Consider the following 21502-nt stretch of genomic DNA (forward strand, 5'->3'; position numbering starts at 1 on the left):
AAGTCTCTGTCCCACCATATTGAGTTCCCTCGTCAAGTGTTACTTTGTGCGTGGATCAGTAGACAATCAGTTAGCATCTAAGTTGGCCATGTGGGAATTTGTGTGCCCCTTGCGTATTTGCAGCTGTTCAGAAGGAACTGAAAACATGACATTTCAGGCAGTACAAAGGATGGTGAGACATAGGTTAACGCAGTGCTTTTTCCTTGGGGGACGCAGGGGTACACACACCCTTAAACATTTTGTGAATCTAAGTTTGGCCTCATTGAGGGGCAGTATTTCAAAATGAGTAGGAAAATAAGAGTACCCCTAAACATTTTTTTAAGGAAAAAAAGCACTGGGTTAACATGGCTGTGTGATCATGGCTTTATGCAGTTCAGGTTTCCAAGGTTAGCTTGAAATCCAAATTCCAGATCCGACAGGATACTTTATGCCAGGGATGAGGAACAAGGCATGGCTGGCAGCCTGGATCCTGAGCTCCCACACACTCCACCAGCCAGTATGATGGAGATTCCCACCCATCAGTTCCCTGATACCATCATGATTCAAGTGACTTTAACTTTAAAGGAAATAATCAGGAACTCTCAATTGTTTCCTTACGTCCTTTGAAATACCTGGCATTGCTGTTTCTAAAACAAATTTATTTCTTTTTTCCCTCGCTCTAGATGAGACACCCATCATAGCCGTAATGGTGGCATTATCTTCCTTGCTAGTCATAGTATTTATTATTATTGTCCTGTATATGTTAAGGTAAGTGCTGCTTGGAAAACCTTCTGACTTCCTTTTGCTGGGCTCCTGTGGTTTGACATGTTTCTCTTAGAGCTGCACCTTGACCAGTTTTAATTCATTTCAAATAGAGAAACATAAGTTGTTGTTGGGTTGTTGTTGTTGTTTTTAACAAAAGGGCTCCAGTTGCTCCCAATCCCTGGGGCAATCTTTGCTGCAGGTGCAGGAGCAGTTGGATGGAAGGGGCAGTGGTTACCTGACCTCCTGTTGCTAGCGTTGCTGCGCTTACTGGATTGGGGAGAAGGGAGATGCAGTGAGGAGGTCAGCGCTGTGCAAACGCGCCGGTGGAGCCAATCCGGCACTCCTGCCAGTGCATTTTGCACCAACCAGCCTCTTTCCTCCCCCTCTTCACCCTCGTAAGCAGAGCTGTGCCAATAACATGAGGTCAAGTAAGCACTGCTTCTCTTGCCCACAGGCAGCTCCTCTGGGGATGGTGTGTGGTACCTGCCCCTTAAGTTACACAGATTCCAGATTCCTCAGCTGATGCCTTCCTTCCCTCTCCCCTTGCATTGGGTAATTGGCCGGATGCAAAATGGCAGCTTGCCCAGCCGTTACTTGTCTTCCTATCCAGGGTGGAAAGAACCTGAGGAGGGTTCATTGGGCAAAGAGGTAAAAGGTAAAGGTACCCCTGCCCGTACGGGCCAGTCTTGCCAGACTCTAGGGTTGTGCGCCCATCTCACTCAAGAGGCCGGGGGCCAGCGCTGTCCGGAGACACTTCCGGGTCACATGGCCAGCGTGACATCGCTGCTCTGGCATTTACCTTCCCGCTTATAAAGCGGTCCCTATTTATCTACTTGCACCTGGGGGTGCTTTCGAACTGCTAGGTTGGCAGGCACTGGGACCGAACGACGGGAGCGCACCCCGCCGCAGGGATTCGAACCACCGACCTTTCGATCGGCAAACCCTAAGCGCTGAGGCTTTTACCCACAGCGCCACCTGCGTCCCTGAGCAAAGAGGAGGATGAAGCAAAAAGCTCTCGCTGCCTTCCTCATATTCTGCCATGCGTCTTTCCCACCAGGCTTATGAGGCAGCAGCAACAGCACCTGCTCCAGCCAGATGTTCAGTCCCTCTCCTTTCTTGAGCAGCACCCGCCCTGCACCAGAGCAGCCATCTTTCTTGAGCCAGCGATTCTTCCTGCAAATCAGCCACAAGCTTGGCTATTTGGCTTTCATGTTTTGGCACCTGTGCTTCAGTTGGCTTCCGGGGCAGGTGAAAACAAACTTGCTCCGTCTTCCAAGTGACAGCACTTTAGATATTTGAAGATGGCGGTCATATTTCCTCTCAGACTAAACCTACCCAACTCCCTCAACTGTTCCTCATAAGGTTTGGTTTCTAGACCCTTGGTTGCCCTCCTCTGCACACGTTCCAGCTTGTCAATATCCTTCTTAAATTGTGGCACCCAGAACTGGACACAGTATTCCCAGTGTGGTTTGACCAAGGCAGAATCCAAAACCATCTGTTTGAAATAGAAGGTGATATGCAGTGTTGCATTTGAGACAGCAAACACTGTTTGGGTGTGGATGTGACAGAGGTACGGCAGCTTCTCGAGCTGAAATTTCATCTCTGTTGTGATTTCCTACTGTGTAAGAGTGGGCACTCTGACCTTTCAGCTTCTCCAGCTGTAAAACAGAAGTGTTGCTTTCCTCCCCCTTTCGTGATCATATGTGGATACTGTCTCCTTGACTTGTTTCTGTCACCTTTAGTTAAATGATTTTTATGAATTCATGGCAGGGGAGGTGATATGGTTGTGAGCTTTGAGCAGGAAGTCCTTGGTTCAAATCGCTTGCTAGGTGGCTTCACTCTCAGCACCCATCTCCTGTCTGTGGATGGTACTTAATGAGTGCTTTCAAATCATAGAATCATAGAAGAGTTGGAAGAGACCACAAGGGCCATCGAATCCAACCCCCTACCAAGCAGGAAACACCATCAGAGCACTCCTGACATATGGTTGTCAAGCCTCTGCTTAAAGACCTCCAAAGAAGGAGACTCCACCACACTCCTTGGCAGCAAATTCCACTGTCGAACAGCTCTTACTGTCAGGAAGTTCTTCCTAATGTTTAGGTGGAATCTTCTTTCCAGCAGTTTGGATCCATTGCTCCGTGTCCGCGTCTCTGGAGCAGCAGAAAACAACCTTTCTCCCTCCTCTATATGACATCCTTTTATATATTTGAACATGGCTATCATATCACCCCTTAACCTCCTCTTCTCCAGGCTAAACATGCCCAGCTCCCTTAGCCGTTCCTCATAAGGCATCGTTTCCAGACCTTTGACCATTTTGGTTGCCCTCCTCTGGGCACGTTCCTGTTTGTCAGTGTCCTTCTTGAACTGTGGCGCCCAGAACTGGACACAGTACTCCAGGTGAGGTCTGACCAGAGCAGAATACAGTGGCACAAATGTTCAGAGTGCCTCACATACACTGATTTGTAATCATCAGAACAGCCCTAGCCCCCTGTACTGTTGTCCCCATATTGCAGATCTGAGGCTGAGAGGGAGTGACTTGCCTAAGGCCACCTGGTGAGTTAATGTCAGAGGCAAGACTTGGACTGGGGGCTTCCTGATTTGTAGATCAGTGTTGCAGCTATTACATTAGAAGAGCATGCTTAGAATCATAGGATTATAGAGTTGGAAGGGACAACTCTAGTTTCATCTAATCCAACCCCCCTGCAATGCTTGTGTTGTGCAAAGTTCACTGGAGTGTTCAAGATGCTATATAGAAGCAAAGAGGTTCTGAAAATTTGGGTATCCACACTGAGAGTTCTCCTCACCCAAATGCAGCCTTGTGAGTAGCCACTCTTTCTCTGTGTCCATTCACATCAACCACCCTTTCAAGGTAAACAACTCCTGCTTCGTCTTCTCATGCCAGGCATCGGGAGAGTGTCCTATTTAAGTCTCTGAAAAAGATCACTTCTGCAGGTAGAAAGACCTGCTCCCAACAGCATATTAGATAACTCAGATATGAACCTGGCTGAGCTGATTTTCCATGTATTTTCATTGCTAGGTTCAAAAAATACAAGCAAGCCGGGAGCCATTCCAACTCCTTTCATTTGTCTAATGGACGGACAGATGACATGGGTAAGTCTGGGCTTTCTTCTCCCACAATTTAAGCTAGAACCACAGTGTGGCAGTCCTGGCAACCCTCTTCCTTCTGTGGGGTATGCCATATGAGAGGGATGTCGTAGTCCTCACCAGAGGTCACCTCAACAGTGTGTCCAAGGGATTGGATGGATCAGTTGCACAGCTGCCTTCTGGTCTTACAACTGCATACTGGTGGTTGGACTGTGGGAACTCCCATATACCGGTCCAGTTGACTTCCCCCCAGCACCAGAACATGACCCGGCCATTCAGCTCCCCCTCCTCCTAATCCTGGCCAGGGTTGCAGCACCCCAATTCCACCTAAATACTGCTTTTCCCTTCACATGAATGAAGAATGATATCCTAGGTCTTCAACATGCCTCAGGTCATCTACCAGCTAGCTGCCCTATTTCTATGCAGTTAAACTAGGATGTGGCAGATTGTCGAGCTTTTGCTGCTAAAATAATCCATTGCAGAAAATGGCTCCTTTTTTGGTGGGGGGTGAGTTCTGTCTGATACAGCTTGTAGAAGCAGCTGGATCTCCCTGTCTTCTCTTCTTCTTCTTGTACCGGCTAGCGGCACAACGCCTCGGCAGTGAGGCAAATGGAACGAGTGTCTCTGTGCCTGAGCAGTTTCCACGGGGATGTTCAGAGCTCTTGGTTGTCCCAGGCACAGCACTTCTACTTTCCCCCCACTTGGAGTGATTCATTTCCTTGTGAGTGGGTGGGAAGTAAGGAAATTTAGTTGTGGAAGCCCCCATCCCCATCCCTATCTGCATGGCCACAACCTGCAGGGGTTGTTGATCATGCTAGAGTGTGATGGATTTCTGGGAACTGACGTTTGTGTGTGTGTGTGTGTGTGTGTGTGTGTGCTTGTCTGTGCATATAACCTTGTTGTAGTCTCTTGAGTGCCCTTTGCCTAGTGCACCAAAAACAAGTGGACTCCTCTTCTGTTGCAGAGCCCCAGAGCATGCCATTGCTTGCCAGGTCTCCCAGCACCAACAGAAAGTACCCACCACTGCCTGTGGATAAACTGGAGGAGGAGATTAACCGGCGAATGGCAGATGACAACAAACTTTTCCGCGAAGAGTTCAATGTGAGTCCTTTGCTAGTTTGCTTTTCCTCCCTCACAGCCCACTCCTTTCATACCTGCTGAGTTCTGGGGTTGGGCAGAAAAAAGAAAAGAAAAGGATTGTTTGCTAATATTGAATGCCAGTTGTATGAAATCAAGCCCAGACCAGTCCAAGCTGCTGCTCCCTACATCCCAGCTGTTAAGGAACTAACATTTCTCTGTTGAGCTCGAAAGCTAGCCATGTTTTGACGTAGTGAGAATAACTGCAGTCACCCCGTTGTTTACCGGTGAAGGTTAACAGCTCCTGCTAAGCTGATTCTGAAAGCCATTTAGAAATGTGGCAGTGTGGGTTGTAGAATTTTGTTTGTTTTGATGTAAAGAAGTGCTTAAGGTTACTGCTTGTACTGCACAAGTCAAGAGTCGGATGGTGCACACAAAGCAGTGAAATGCCCTTCTCTACCTCGCTGAAAGACTTCCCTCCCCTGTACCAATTGTACAGGACAAACCTGAGTAATGCTTTTATGTTTCTGGCTTGCATTTGAAAATCTAAGAGGTGGCAGGAATGGGTGTTGCCTTGTGCTCAAATGTCAGAGGCTCAGTCCCTGGTTCTCGGCTATGCCCCGCCTCCCAATCAGATATTTCTAGATCAGCAGGGCTGTTAGCTTGCCCTTACTTGACCCTGCCCTTACTTGGGCCCTTGTCCAGGCTCCTTCACGCCCTCTTCCTGTTTTCCTGGAGAAAATCTGTTCCCTGTATTATTGATTCAAACCAGAGTAGCATTTGAGGGCCGATTGTGACTCCATTAAGATTTCCACGTCATCGCCACACTTCAATCAGTGCTGGTTACATGCACAGCAAAGTGTAGATATGGAAATAAGGAGATGTTGATAATGCACGGTTATAAGTGAGGTCAGGTTAAGAGGGCCCCTGCTTTTGGGGTTCATTGCAATCTTTGTCACTGGGAAAGTGTGAAAGACGGGGCAAGAGGGGAAGGAAAGACACTGTGTGCAGTTATCAGACTTCCCCAACCTGTTGCCTTTAATTCCAACCTGGTAAGGCTGGATCAAATTATGTTGTTGTTTAGTCGTTTAGTCGTGTCCGCCTCTTCATGACCCCATGGACCAGAGCACGCCAGTCACTCCTGTCTTCCACTGCCTCCCGCAGTTTGGTCAAACTCATGTTGGTAGCTTTGAGAACACTGTCCAACCATCTCGTCCTCTGTCGTCCCCTTCTCCTTGTGCCCTCCATCTTTCCCAACATCAGGGTCTTTTCCAGGGAGTCTTCTCTTCTCATGAGGTGGCCAAAGTATTGGAGCCTCAGCTTCAGGATCTGTCCTTCCAGTGAGCACTCAGGGCTGATTTCCTTCAGAATGGAGAGGTTGGAACTTCTTGCAGTCCATGGGACTCTCAAGAGTCTCCTCCAGCACCATAATTCAGAAGCATCAATTCTTCGGCGATCAGCCTTCTTTATGGTCCAGCTCTCACTTCCATACATCACTACTGGGAAAACCATAGCTTTAACTATACGGACCTTTGTCGGCAAGGTGATATCTCTAAATAGTGATAGAAGTAACTACTTGGCTCAGATTGCTTGGTTCAGTGATATGATTATAAAAAGGTGCTTTTGGGCAGCCCTCTCAGCATAAAAGTGTCCTATATCTTCCCCATTCTATCGTTGCCCCACCCTCTCCAAAAAAGAAACAAGAACAACTCGCAAACCTGAAAAGTAATTTAGGCTGTGAGTTAGTAACCACTGAGATGCTCTTGTGAGTTTCATGTCCGAACTAGGATTTGAACCTAGGTCTCCTTTCCCGCTCCAAGAATCGCATTACATCTTCAGTGCCTCCCAAGCTTCAAAGGAAATTTATGGGTTCAGATCATTCCCATATAGATCATGGGACAACACCCTACTGACTTTTTGACCCCTGCACAACAATCCTTTGGGTGAAGATCTACTGGAGATCTGGATCTATTTTCCTTCATAGTTTCACGTTCAGCTCATCTCCCTCTCCTCGCTTTTTGCTGCTCCAAACAGGTTTTTCCCTCTATCCAGTTTTCACTTTCCTAATTCACTTGCTACTTGTTATTTGGAGATCTGCCTCTTTCAAAAGTTTGTACCGGGGCCAGTCCATTACGATTTAGCTCATGCAACCTGAGGTTTTACTGAAGGGGACTTTGCTGCCATCTTGTGTGCCAAGATAGCATGAAGTAACTACTTGCTTCTCTTAATCTGTCTGCAAAGAGTTGACAGGATTAGTTAAAAGCCTTTAATGAAAGGGTGGTCCCCCATTCATTAACCCATTAAACACTTTATCTGTACTGTAATTGTAGGCAGTCTGCTCACATGAGGTGTCTCCATCACTACACTATAGCCTGCCTCCTAAACAGCACATTTGATCCTCTGTAGATAAAGTTAAATCACTCTTCATGGAGGCCTTGATGCTGGAAAAAATTAACACATGGGACCATCAGACATTTTGTCCATTCCACCAATTACCAATCATTAAACAGTGATTTATTTATTTATTTATTTTTAAAAAATGAATTTATATACCGCCTTGTACCTGGAGGTCTCAGGGTGGTGCACAAAACAAAATCAAAATATAAAACCACAATATATATAATAAAAATAAAAGCAACAACCCAATAGCACCCCCCCAAAAAAAGAAAACACTTTTTAAAAGGGCATAGGATGTAAATCAGATCAACCAGAGGCCTGGTTAAAAAGGAACGTTTTTGCCTGGCACCTAAAGGTGTGCAATGAAGGCACTAGGCGAACTTCCCTGGGGAGAGCATTCCACAGATGGGGAGCCACTGCAGAGAAGACCCTGTTCTCGTGTTGCCACCCTCTGAAGCTCTCAAGGAGGAGGCACACGAAGAAGGGCCTCAAAAGATGATCTCAGGGTCTGGGTAGGTTCATATGGAAAGAGGCAGTTCTTGAGGTATTGCAGTCCCGAGCCATTTCAGGCTTTATAGGTCAATACCAGCACTTTGAAGTATATTATATCAAATTTACCAAATATCAAGGCCCCAGGAGGGAATGGTATTTGCAGTGAAGTTTTTAAGAAGAAAAATACTGGTGGCTTCCAGTATTGTACCAGCTTTTTTATTATTTCAACCTAACAACTGACAGGAATCAAAGTACAATTATCATCACCTGTTAAAGAGAGTGAGGGAGGGAGAGTTTGAACTTCTCCTTATTACAAACTAATTAGCCTGATTAATATTGTAGCTAAACCTGAGGCCTGGACTATAAGGAACAGCATTTTCAGGAGAAAACAAGCTGATTCAGGAATGAGTTCTCCACTCCGGGCAACTGTTTTGTGCCAAAGCATGTAATATACAACTACGCATCTCTTAGCAAAGGACGATTTGCACCTTTTGTAGATTTTAAAGTGGCCTTTGGTGCCGTTGAGCACAAACTGTTATGTATCATGCTAAATAGCACTAATACGGCTCAGCGATTACTCTATGGAGTTCAGGCACTTTTTCCAACCTGGTTCCCTGCAGATGTTTTGAACTGCAACCTCCATCAGCCCCAGCCAGCTCTATATGAACAACTACCTTACTAGGTCAATCCCAGGCAGTGCAGAGTTTTGTATTGACATCCTTCCTTTTCAACTTTTTTGCAAGAATGACACAGTCCAGGATTTGGGTGGGGACAAATTCTTTCCCTCTGAGTCTCCCTGTTATTGTGCACTGACAGTGTGGTCCCGTTCTCCAATGTACAACAGGTCTTGGAAGGCTTTTAGCCAATTTAGAATTCTTGTCGTAAGGCAAAAGTAAAAATAAAAATTAGGAAGTAAATGAAAGGGCTGCTTTTTAAAAAGGCCACAGAAACATAAATGGCAAACGACGCAGAATGAGACAGAAGGCAAATACACAAAGTTAGAGCTCTGGGAGGGAGAGATGTAAAAGCAGCCAACTCTGCAGCCCAGCCAACAATTGGTGAGGTATCCACATTCTGGTGAACTTCCAGTTTGGTATCATTGACTGTTTATCACTGCCCATTTCAGAGGATCAGAATAAAAAGCCACAGAGGCTGTGTATTGGGTGCGGATTGTTCCCTTTTGTTCAACGAAGGCACAGTGTCTTCTTATTTCTACCCCATCCTCCCAGGCTCTCCCGGCATGCCCTATCCAGGCCACCTGTGAAGCTGCCTCCAAGGAAGAAAACAAGGAGAAGAACAGATACGTAAACATCTTGCCTTGTAAGTATTCCCCAAGATGTTCTCAGGTGGTTGGCTACCATGGTGTTAAAGGGAATGATACACACCGCTTCAGCGCCTGCACCTTTGTAGCCAAACATTCTCTCTAAAAAAAGCCAGTCTAGTCATCTCTCACAAGGAAGAGAAAACCATCTGAGGGGAACAAAACCACAGACAGAGATCGATAACCCAAAGCCATGGCATGCAGCTACGACTGGCACCCACATAAAGAGTCTGTGCAAAAGAGAATCGACCCAGCCTGTGCCCAGCATAGGCTTGCTTCAAATCGAGGCTCAAGTGAGCCTGATGAGATCCAGCAGAGCCATATACAGCTCTTGCTTTGCCCTGCACGGCTAACAGCTACCTGTATGTTGCAGTGTGACACAGAACGCTTCTTCTGCAGGTGGCCTTGCCTCCTGGTTTCATTGCAGTAAGCTCAAAAGAACCCAGGGGATCCAAATGCCCCCCTCCATGTTTGTCTTGTTTGTAGAGGTGCCTGCGCTTCCCAGTGGGTAGACACCCATAAAATGAGGGTGCTGAACTAGTAGTTCTTTAGCCTGATGGCAGTCAACCTTTCTCCATCTGTTTCTTTCGCTACGCCAAAAATGATGGAGCGGTTATTAGAGGGGAGGGAGGTTGCCTAGGAGAAGTGTTGCTTGTGGGTGTCAAGGGGAATAACAGAGGGGGTGGCACAAACCAGGGGGGGAGGCAGAGCAGCAGAAGCAGTTCCTGTAACACAAGAATGAGAACAATAGCCATATATGGTAAAACGCATTCGTTTTGGATGCTGGAGGCAAAAGAACATTATTCCGAGGGTATGTTCATTAAAAAGCACACCACACCACAAAGGACTTGTTTGAGGGGAAGAGCCTGTTGCTCTTCCTGCAGCTCCAGCAGTTGCTAGTAGATCCACATGGATGGTCCACCCTGGACCCAGGTCACTTGCAGATGAAAGAGGGACTTGCTCAGCTGAAGCCTGTTCCCTTGCAAGAAGCTGAGCATTCTCTCCCAGAGGCAACTCTTTTCATGGGCCAAATGTCTTCCATACCAAGAAGCCGCTGGAATCATGGTCTGGAAGGAAGGACACACCACAGAAGACCAGTGATTAAAGTATGGGGAAATACCTGGAATGCAGCTGTGTTCTTTGCGGCCATGCATTTGCCTTCAGCTGCGCCACCAGGAAAAGCAAGCTGCCCAGGTAGCGACGGAATGATCAGATGAAAACCAGCCAAGTTTCATTCTAACTTTGATTGCAGTAGAAACTTTCTCTGCTTCTTGCACACATCCTATGGCAGATGTTGTTTCAGTTTCCATCAGCCTCCACCAGCATAACCAGCGGCCCGGGATGCTGCGATTTGTAGTCCAATGACACCTAGAGGGCCCTGTGTTGACTGCCTCCCCTCTACGGCCTCCGCCCCACCTGTGACCAATCCAGAATTATCTTTGGCAAGTCCCCCCTGGTCCAGTGAGCGCCTGAAGAACTCATACCGGGCCCTGGCACTTCTTACCCCTTGCGGTCATGTCCAAACTTGGTGGCCTGGAGAGAGGAATATTTTTCTCTGGAGATAAGAGGACTGTTTATCTTTCTGCTCCTCTTCGCCATCCACCCTAAGCACATGTCACTCCTTTGAGAGGAAGGGCAGGATATAAAATTGAACAAATAAATTATCAGTTGAGGCATACTTTTGGCACAGCTACAGCACTTCCTTCTTAAGCTGCATGCCATAAAGATTGCAAAGGAACAGCCCCCCACTTCCCTACTGCCCCACCCAGAAAATGTGGTAGTTGGCACCTTTCCACTAAAGCTGTGTTTCCAAAATTTGGGTCTCCTCTTGTTTTTGGACTACAGTTCCCATCATCCATGGCTAGCAGGACCAGTGGTCAGGGATGATGGGAATTGCAGTCCAAAAACAGCTGGACATTCAAGTTAGGGAAACCCTGCACAAATGCAACTGGAGGTAGCAGTGTGAGACAAGCAATGTGAAGCAAATGTTTTATTGTTCCCCTTACATGGTTCCTGCAAATGGGTTATATAATGTGTAACCCTGCACAGGTCAGGAGAGTCAGCTCCCTCTTACCCTCTGTCCCCCGCTACAATTTAAAACCACTGCATTAAGGTTTTATCCTGTGTTGACAATAAACTTGGGCCGAAGTTTGTAATGAGTTGCCATTTCTCCAGTTTCCCTGTGCGCTGAGGTGAGGCCCGAATGCTCTCCTCTTGAAGGTTTCACTTCCTTCTGGCCGTATATAACCTTTCTGAAGCCCCTACATTTTAAATGTCGCCCTGACACTTGTTTCTTTTAACGGGCCTCTTCTTACCTTCATTCCTAGATGATCATTCCAGGGTTCACCTGACACCTCTCGAAGGGGTTCCAGACTCTGATTACATCAATGCCTCCTTTATTAATGTAAGTATCTGCAAGGGAAATGAAGCAGAATGAGACTTCGTTATTTTAACGAGAATGCTAACCAGCTCCCATGCTTGCCTTAATAGCAGTGTTGCAGGTGATCTACAGACATGTGCAGCTGCAATTGTGTAGGCAAAATTGGGTGGCTTCATGCTGCTCCCTACAGACACCAAGTTTCTAGTTCTCCATAGCTTGAAAAGTGCACAGACAGTAAGTCAGATTCACCTGGCATTGCTGTCGCACAACTTCCATTCATTTTCCTTGACCTTGCACAGGTTTCCTTCTCAAAAGGGCAGTTGTGCAGCAGTTATGATTTGTGGATCCTGCCCACTGCCAGCTAAAAGTCTCCAAAGCAAGGAGCCTTCACGTGCTGTGAACAGGGGTGGAGGACTGGATCCAGCCAGCTGGCTAGATTCTTACCTGCCCACCCTCCCTGCAAGCCAGTTTTGGCAGATGGGTGCAGCTGCCCACCTGTCAATTATCTGACATTACAAATGACGTCAGGAGACCCATTTTTCCTTTGCCCATATGGTTTGAAAATCAAATGCCACAGGCAAAGGCAAGCCCCACTAATCAGCTGAATGGAGATGCCTGCGAGCCCCACTTTGGGCAGAGAGCCACATCTTCACCATGCCTGATGACGTTGGTTACAGGGTGGATGTGGCTTGGCTGAAGCAAGAAGGAGCATCGGTGGGATGCAAACTTTATTGTAGTGCGTATGTTTTGTTTTCCTGCCTAAGCTCTGCCCTTCTGTGTTCCACCTCCCTCAAACCACTTTGTAAAAAAACCTTAATTATTTTAAATGAGTGCAACTGAAGGTGCATTCTAATATGGAGGTGTGCAGTTCATCCCTGGAGGGGTGACTATTTTTTTGGTGCAGAACGTGGATTTTTGGAGGCTGTGGTGTCACCACAGTCCTGGCTGTATCTCCGCATCAGATGCTTTGCCTTCTGTTATAGCTTAGTGGGAGAGCACATGGTTTGCTTGCAGAAGGAGCCACGCTGTTTGATCCCTGGTACCTGTAGTTAAAGGTTAGAGATAAGAAGGCTGGGAATCTTGGAGAACTGTTATATACCAATCAGAGTAGGCAGTGTGTAGCTAGATGTGCTAGTGGTTTCTGCATACAGCAGCTCCTTAAAGAAGTGCAGTGTTTTGTTTTTGCAGTGTTGGTAGATGCATAATCTCCACTTCACTTCCTTGCTTTTCTGTCTCTCTCTTGTCTCCCGCCTCTACTTTTGTATGCCCAAAGCACCCCTAAGCTGTGCAGTCTTGACTGCACTTGTCAAGAAGACAGAAAAGTCAGGAGCAGAATCATTGCCTGGCATTTATTGTTGGACCATCTGTCTTGCATTAACCAGAGCAGTAGCACACACAAATTAGCACAGGGGTGCGGGTGGCACTGTGGTCTAAACCACTGAACCTCTTGGGCTTGCTGATCAGAAGGTCGGCGTTTCGAATCCCTGCGACAGGGTGAGCTCCCATTGCTCTGTCCCAGTTCCTGCTAACCTAGCAGTTCGAAAGCACACCAGTGCAAGTAAATAAATAGGTACCACTGCTGCGGGAAGGTAAACGGCATTTCTGTGTGCTCTGGTTTCCGTCACAGAGTCCTGTTGTGCCAGAAGCAGTTTAGTCATGCCAGCCACATGACGTGGAAAGCTGTCTGCACGCAAATGCCAGCTCCCTTGGCCTGAAAGTGAGATGAGCACTGCAACCCCATAGTCGCCTTTGACTGGACTTAACTCTCCAGGGGTCCTTTACCTTTACCTTTACTTTGCATTAACCAGATCACCACACATAAATTGTTCTGTATTCAAGAGGTTGGTTTTTTTGTAAGGGGTGAGGTGAGAATCAGGTGCACTGTGTTTAGATATCCAGCATGCTTCTGTCTGCCACCGGGATCAAGTCACACATCCACTTTTTGTGTTTCCAGTAAAATGTTCCAAGGGAGAGAGAGCTCTGTCTGTGTGACTGCGCTACGTACTGTACATCTTTTCCCCTGGTAGTGATGAGTATTCTTCCCCTTCAGGCACCACACCAAAAACATGAAAAACAGATGCTTTTTGGTGCTGATGTAACACCCCCAACTGCTCTCACTCCTCTCGTTGGCCCTCATACAGCTTATGTACAATACAAAATTGGCAAGGTAAAGAGCTCACTCTGTGTGGTGCCTGAGAAGGTGCCAATGTTTCGGAAGACTTTGAAGTTGACTCGCATGCCAGAGGCACAAATGAGCTACCTCTTTCTCTTGTTTTCTTTTCTTTTGGCAGGGGTACCAAGAGAAGAACAAGTTCATTGCAGCCCAAGGTAAGTCACACTTGCTTTCCTTTGGATTTCTGTCCCGAGATGACAAATGGCTGGGAGGCTTTATGCTGAGCAAAATATATTTGCGAGTGGCGCTGTGGGTTAAACCACAGAGCCTAGGACTTGCTGATCAGAAGGTCAGCAGTTCGAATCCCCACTATGGGGTGAGCTCCCATTGCTCGGTCCCAGCTCCTGCCAACCTAGCAGTTCGAAAGCACACCAAAGTGAAAGTAGATAAATAGGGACCGCTCCGGCGGGAACGTAAACAGTGTTTCCGTGCGCTGCTCTGGTTCGCCAGAAGCGGCTTAGTCATGCTGGCCACATGACCCGGAAGCTGTCCACTGGCTCCCTCGGCCAATAAAGTGAGATGAGCGCCGCAACCCCAGAGTCGGTCACAACTGGACCTAATGGTCAGGGGTCCCTTTACCTTAACGTTCTTCTGAGTTTCCAAGTTGGTTCCCGTGCCACTGTGGCAGCCAGCCTTAGGAAGGATGCTCAGGGGAACATTGCCCTCATCAAATCAGTCATGGACACAGTGGGAAATTGCAACGATTAAATCATGTAAACATCAACCCATCTTGTCTGGTGCCTGGAAAGCTACAACTTAATCTACAGCTCATGTGGGTCAACCACTAGGGTTTCGCCCGTGAAGATTTGGCCCCCACCATATTGTCAAAATGGACTCCTGTTTTCCAGAAGTCAGGTGTATTCTGGAATTGGAAAGATGGAAGGAGTCAGGTGCTGGGAAGGCTGTGCTGTTTGAAAGGGTAGCTAGTGGATTCTTAGTTGGATGAGCAAGTGCCTCTTTGCTGCCACCCTGTGGCAAAAGGCAGGAATTCAGTTGCATAACAACAGATAAAAAGGTAAAGGGACCCCTGACCATTAGGTCCAGTCTTATACATGGGGGCATCTTATAGATGGAAAAGTACGGTAGATGGGCTGTGCAAGTAGCAGAACACAAATATCAGAGGCAGAAGGCACCGACCAGCCTCCACAGGGGTGACGTAGATTAAGGGGGACTGAAGGGGTGGGACTTGACCTGGAGCAACGCAACCATTATAGAGACAGCTTTCCTTTGTCACTCTCTGTGAATACTGAATAAATTATATGGTAAGAACTCCTTTTGGTTATCTGCCTTTTGATTGCCACCGGGGGAGGGATCATAATTCCCTGAAGCCTTGACAGAGCCCTGACAATATGGAAGAATTATTATACCACTTAAAGGTCTTGTTAAACACACACACACCCTGCTCCCACCCACCTGCAAGTACCTGCAAGTACCACTTTTTCTTTTCCCTTCGGTCTGTTTAGGACCAAAAGAAGAAACTGTGAACGACTTCTGGAGGATGATTTGGGAGCAAAACACAGCAACAATTGTCATGGTGACCAACCTGAAAGAGAGGAAAGAGGCAAGTGGCTGCCGGAGGCTCTGTGGCAAGTGAAACGAGAGCCACGTAAAAGCAAAATGTTTATGTGTATGTGAAGGGCAGGTAATTAATAATTTCAAAATGTTGGTCCGTGTTTTCTTTAAAAATGTGTGTTTCTCTCCAGTGCAAATGTGCTCAGTACTGGCCAGATCAGGGCTGCTGGACGTACGGGAATATACGAGTGTCCGTGGAAGATGTGACTGTCTTAGTTGACTACACGGTGCGGAAATTCTGCATTCAGCAGGTATCTCATTTTGATCCCCTCTCTTCTCCCTTTTTATGTGAGTCTGTTGATTCCGGGATTCTCCAGCTGGAGATCAGTAGGGTTGGTGGGACCAGGTGAGAAACCAGCATCTAAGTTCTCTTCTGTATGGATGTTATTGTTCTTTATGGATGTTATTGTTCTTTTGGTATGAAGGGTGTTGTTGTTGTTGTACATCTCTTCTTCCCCACCCCAAATACTGAAGTGGCATAGCCCAAGCAAAAGTGGACCAACCTTGGAGAGATGTAGGCCTAGGCATAGTTGGTGTGCCTTGTGCCAATTTTTGATGGAGAATTTGCTTGCTCAGCAGAGAGGAGGCAACCTTTATCAATTTTGGGCATGGAAGAGAAGGGATCCCACCCCACCCCTCTCTCCCTTCGACTAACCTGTCATTCCTGATCTCTACTTTTACAGGTGATGAAAGGAAGGGATTTGGAGAGCTTGGCGTGACTCTAGATGCCTGACAATTAACCAATATGTCCAATCTGTTTCCCCACCCTTCCACCCAGGTAGGCGATGTCACCAATAAGAAGCCTCAGCGCCTGGTGACACAATTCCACTTCACCAGCTGGCCGGACTTTGGGGTCCCTTTCACTCCCATTGGGATGCTGAAGTTCCTGAAGAAGGTGAAGACATGTAACCCCCAGTATGCAGGGGCCATTGTCGTACACTGCAGGTCAGTCTGGAGCTCGTCAGTCCCTTCCTTCCTTCCTTCCTTCCTTCCATCCATCCATCCATCCATCCTTCCTTCCTTCCTTCCTTCATCTGTCTAAAGGTAAAAGGTAAAGGTACCCCTGGCTGTTAAGTCCAGTTGCGGATGACTCTGGGGTTGCGCGCTCATCTCGCTCTATAGGCCGAGGGAGCCGGCATTTGTCCGCAGACAGCTTCCGGGTCATGTGGCCAGAATGACTAAGCCGCTTCTGGCGAACCAGAGCAGCGCACGGAAATGCCGTTTAGCTTCCCGCCGGAGCGGTACCTATTTATCTACTTGCACTTTGACGTGCTTTTGAACTGCTAGGTGGGCAGGAGCAGGGACCGAAAAGTGGGAGCTCACCCCATCACGGGGATTTGAACCACCAACCTTCTGATCGGCAAGTCCTAGGCTCTGTGGTTTAGACCACAGTGCCACCCATGTCCCCATGACCAGTGTTTAAATAGAGCACTTGTCCTGCTAGCTAGGGATGGTGGGAGTTGGAGTCCAAAAACAGCTGGATGGGTCACCTGTGCCTCCATGCAAGGATATTAAATTAAATCAATTACATTAAAATCATAGAGTTGGAAGGGACCCTGACGATCATCTAGTCCAGTTCTCTGCAATGCAGGAATCGTTTGCCCAATGTGGGGTTTGGACCAATAACCCTGAGGTTAAGAGTCTCAAGCTCTAGTGACTGAGCAAAAACTGGAATAAAGATTCCCACTTAAAAGCTGCACAGAAAGGGGAGGATCTGCAATAGGCACCAAAAAACCAGTGGAGACAAAGCCTGGCAGATATGTAATGGAAAGGAGTTAATCATATGAAGGTGGACAAATTATCCCATAAGGCGCATGATGTGTCCTCCACCAGAGGTACTACCCCTTCCCTAACACGAGCATTAATAAATGCGCTTTCTTTATTTTCTTTTTTATATGGGTATTGATTTATTGTATTTCTATACTGCTTTCCATTCAAACATTTCTCAAAGCGGCTTACAAACAGTAAAGAACAACAATATATTTGAACATCACAAGTACAGCATAATTCATAAAATATAATTAGAAAATAACCAGTAAAACAATTACAATCTACAAAACACTATTAGCAAACCAGCAACTAAAAAGAAGTGAAATATCACAATTACAAGTTTTCTTCTAGAACAAAATGTGCCAATATTGCATACGCTTGAGTACCCCTAGAAAAAGAAAGCACTGCTATGAAGCAATATTAACAAAATAACCAGAAAAATAAGTTCATACAGAGACACACAAACTTCCCCCTGCCCCCCAATGACACATAATCTTTCACACTATTCAGACCCTGAAAAAGCACTTGCACCAAACAGGGGAGTCCTGATCTAACAGAAATGTAAAATACTTTTAACTTACTAATCACTTAAACCCACGTCCCGTCCTTCTGACAAGTGATGTTCAGGGCAGTTGCCAAGAGTACAAGCAGATACCTGGCAAGGGAGACATCTTGATCTTTCCCAGTCCACCATTAGCCCCACGAAATTCTGATAGTTCAAGCCTTTTGACTTGTGGTTTTAGATGGTAGGATCAGGGAACTGCCCTTTTTGTTTATCATAGAATTGTAGAGTTGAAAGGGGCCCTGAGAATCATCTAGGAATGATTTGGGAAACATCTTAAGAATGCAGGAATATGCAGCTGTCCCTTATGGGGATTGAACCTGCAACCTTGGTGTTATCCGCGCCACGCTCTAACCAACCAAGCTATCCAACGGTGGGCACAACCAAGCTGTCAGAAGGCACGTCTACCATTTCCGAATCTCCTCCCACAGGGAATCCCCTGCATGTACTGCTCATCAAGGGTGGCTAAGCAGACAGATGTTAGGCCCATGAGCTTCTTTGTTCTTTAATGAATCATCTTCTCTGCCTGTCACTTGCGTGCTGTGATCTGGCTTATGTGGGTTGCTTGGCTGAAACCGCCTGCCGGGGCTGAATTCTCAAAGGAGACTTTTTTTCCTTCTCTTCTTCTCCACCCCGCCCCCCCCCCAGCGCTGGTGTGGGACGAACGGGAACTTTCATTGTCATTGATGCCATGCTGGACATGATGCTCACTGAGAGAAAGGTGGACGTTTACGGGTTCGTCAGCCGCATCCGGGCGCAGCGCTGCCAGATGGTACAGACCGATGTAAGTCTCTTCTCCCGCAGGGCAAGCTTCATGCTGTGTAGGCCAGCTACTCTCCTTTGCATTTATTGTTTGTAAAAGAACCCAAAATATAACCGGCCTCTGTGTGTAAATGAGCAGGTAAGCAGACTTAATCATGTGACCCTGAGGTTTTTCTCAAACGTTTCGGCAGAACTCAGGCAGGACAAATCCCTAAGAATTATTTCCTTCCTTCCCCCTGCAAAGAATAAGGAAGCCTCTCTTTCCAAGCACTAGCCTGTCTCTCTGGTCCTTTTTCTGCCTTTTGCCTGCTTAAGGCAGGTCAGTCAGCTTTGCCAGGGCTCCAAGATCACGACTGCATTGAAAGGGGGAGTCCCAACACTCAAATTCACACTTTCACAGTCTGCCCCGAGAAGGAACTTAGTTTGTACCTTCCCAGGCCATAGTATAGTTTGCTTCTTATGCCTCTCCCTGCTATGCAATGCAGGATTGCACCTTCATTCCATCTGCCACCTGCTGCCGCCTCTTCATAACTAGGAATGTAAGAAGGCATCGACTTCTGTTACAACTGCTGTTTATTACAACCAGTGCTGCTTCTGCTCTGCTGCAGTTCTGTTTCAACCAAATAATAATAATAATAATAATAATAATAATAATAATAATAATAATAATAATTATTACACCACTCTGGGCAGCTTCCAATACATATAAAAACTTACTATGCTATTTGCCTTTCTGTCCGCTGTTTAGCATAAGCTACGAAGCTATTTACATAATTAACTTTCGCTTCAATTTAAAGGTAGCATCATAACAAAGTTTTAAAAAGTCGTCAATTGCATATCATTTGTGGACTTAAAATAGCCAACCATAGCATTGTGAAGGAATAGTGACCATAACTTCTTGACTGGTTTTATTGCTGATCACAGACACACACACAAACAAACTGCAACATTTTCTTCTTCTTTTCCCCTTTTTGTTGGACTTCTGGCAATCCTATTCCGAACTTACCTGGGGGAAGCAGAGTGGCTGATCAGCAGAGCTTCCATTCTAAGCAAGGAGAGCTCTGGAACCACATGCCCAGCATACCTGGCAGGAAAACGTCACCATTCACCTCACATTTTCCTGTTGGAAACACTGGGGCATAAGGTGCTCTTTGGCAGGGAAGGGAAGGTGAACCAAGGAACTGGAGTCATTGCCCTTGAATCTTCCTTCTGCTGCCGTGGGTTAAGTTGGCAGGGGAAGTGGGAGGTGGTAGCCACAGGGGAGACGGAGAAGCTTGAGATGATGTTTTGCACATGCTTTCTTGGAGCGTGTACCTTCCTGACTCCATGCAAAGCATCACGACCCTCTCAGGGCAAATGCTGGGATAGTCACGCATTCCTAGCTCATGTTCATGCTCTGTGAGCCCATTGAACCTGTTCTGAGAATGGCCTTATTTGAATGTGGAGCGTGATCGTCTCACAGTAGCTTTCTCTCTCCTTCAGATGCAGTATGTGTTCATCTACCAAGCTCTTCTGGAGCATTATCTGTATGGGGATACAGAACTGGAGGTGACCTCGCTGGAGATCCACCTCCAGAAGATCTACAACAAGATCCCAGGGACCAGCAGCAACGGATTGGAGGAAGAGTTTAAGGTGAGTGGCAGCAGCTACAGTAGCTTGGTACCTCCATTACCAGGGACAACTATAGCTAGGGACAACCAGACTTGAAAAACATAAGAACAGCCTGTTGGATCGGGTCAGTGTCCTATCTAGTCTAGCATCCTGTTCACAGTGGCCAACCAGATGGCTATGGGGAGCCAGAAAGCAAGGCTTAACCAATCAGGCACATGTGAACCAACCTGCTTTTCTTTAGCCATGGGGTCATGGGATTATTTACTGCTGGGAGAAGAAACCTGTGCCCTCCAAGTAATGATGGACTCCCCAACTCCCATCAGCCTGGCACAGTGATGGTCCAGCAATTTCTGGAGGGTCACAGATTCCCTGTCCCCGATTGGCAGCAGAGATTTAAAATCTGGCTTCCCATTAACGGTGAAGACAGAGCCATGGCTAATATTGTACGCATATCGCTCATGGGGATCATGGTTTGGAATTCCAATATCCAATATCTTTGGAGAACTAGCACAAGGGGGAATCAAGAGACCACAAGACTTGAGGATTTCTATCCTATCCTTAGAGGTACAAGGTGGTTATAACGAATCTGATCCTGCTGTTGAAAGTAGAACAGGCAAAGTCATGGGTCTTCCTATCCAGCCAGATTTCTTCCCCCGCCCCCCAGTCAGCTACCTAGAGATACTTATTTTTGTGTTTTTTAAAATATTTTTTATTAAATTTTCTGTTTTACAATTTCAAATACTCATTTTACATCCTTAAGACATCAATGACTTCCCTTCTTCTCTTTCCATGGTTCATTTTACATATCTTGAATCCCTGCATATTTTGTAGGCCCATTTCTGTATGTGGCAAACCATTACATAGTTTGTTCAGGATTTATTTACCGTATTTTTCGCTCTATAGGACACACTTTTCCCCCTCTAAAAATTAAGGGGAAATGTGTGTGCGTCCTATGGAGTGAATGCAGGCTCCTTGGCTTCTGCGCTTCGGAGGCTTCGGGTTCCTTTTGCTGAAGCCAGGAGAGCAAGACTCTCCTGGCTTCAGCAGAGAGGGAGAGCTGCGCAGCGCCCCTTCAGCCAAACGGGAGGAGAAATGGAAGGGGTTCCATTTCTCCTGCCGCTTCGCTGAAGGGGCGCTGAGCAGAGAGGGGGAGAATTTTTTTTTTCTTGTTCTCCCCCTCTAAAACAAGGTGCATCCTATAGTCGGGTGCGTCCTATACAGCTAAAAATACGATATTTTTTGCTGGAGGGGAGAATGTCCTGTTTTGTGACAGGTGGTTGAACTAGAATGCTTTTGGTCTTCCCAATTCTGTGATCCCGGAAAGGCAGGCAGGCTGCAGAGGAGGGATCACCAACCCTTCTAGAACTGTGAACGCACCTGGAATTTTGAGGAAGTGCCTTGGGCGCCAGTCACAAAATGGCTACTATGGGGCTACGGCTTCCACATCTAAAAGAGCACAAAAGGAGAAAAAGCCACAAAATAGTATGATACATGCCCCTATGAATGGGGGACAGGTACCTATACCAGTCACCACTG

General features: G+C 46.8%; 1 protein-coding gene across 3 annotated transcripts in view; it reads left to right on the forward strand.

The window, feature by feature from the left end:
• Nucleotides 1-21502, forward strand: part of PTPRA (protein tyrosine phosphatase receptor type A) — a 139544-nt gene that overhangs the window by 103147 nt on the left and 14895 nt on the right. For all 3 annotated transcript variants that reach the window (XM_053402076.1, XM_053402077.1, XM_053402078.1), the window contains 11 exons: nt 663-747; nt 3782-3855; nt 4814-4950; nt 9045-9135; nt 11464-11540; nt 13808-13844; nt 15153-15250; nt 15393-15512; nt 16040-16206; nt 18242-18377; nt 19838-19987. In XM_053402076.1, the coding sequence (XP_053258051.1) occupies nt 663-747; nt 3782-3855; nt 4814-4950; nt 9045-9135; nt 11464-11540; nt 13808-13844; nt 15153-15250; nt 15393-15512; nt 16040-16206; nt 18242-18377; nt 19838-19987 (1172 nt within the window). The remainder of the gene's footprint in view (nt 1-662; nt 748-3781; nt 3856-4813; nt 4951-9044; nt 9136-11463; nt 11541-13807; nt 13845-15152; nt 15251-15392; nt 15513-16039; nt 16207-18241; nt 18378-19837; nt 19988-21502) is intronic.

This window comes from Podarcis raffonei, chromosome 9 (genome assembly GCF_027172205.1).
Source record: "Podarcis raffonei isolate rPodRaf1 chromosome 9, rPodRaf1.pri, whole genome shotgun sequence".
NCBI classification, from domain to species: Eukaryota; Metazoa; Chordata; class Lepidosauria; order Squamata; family Lacertidae; genus Podarcis; species Podarcis raffonei.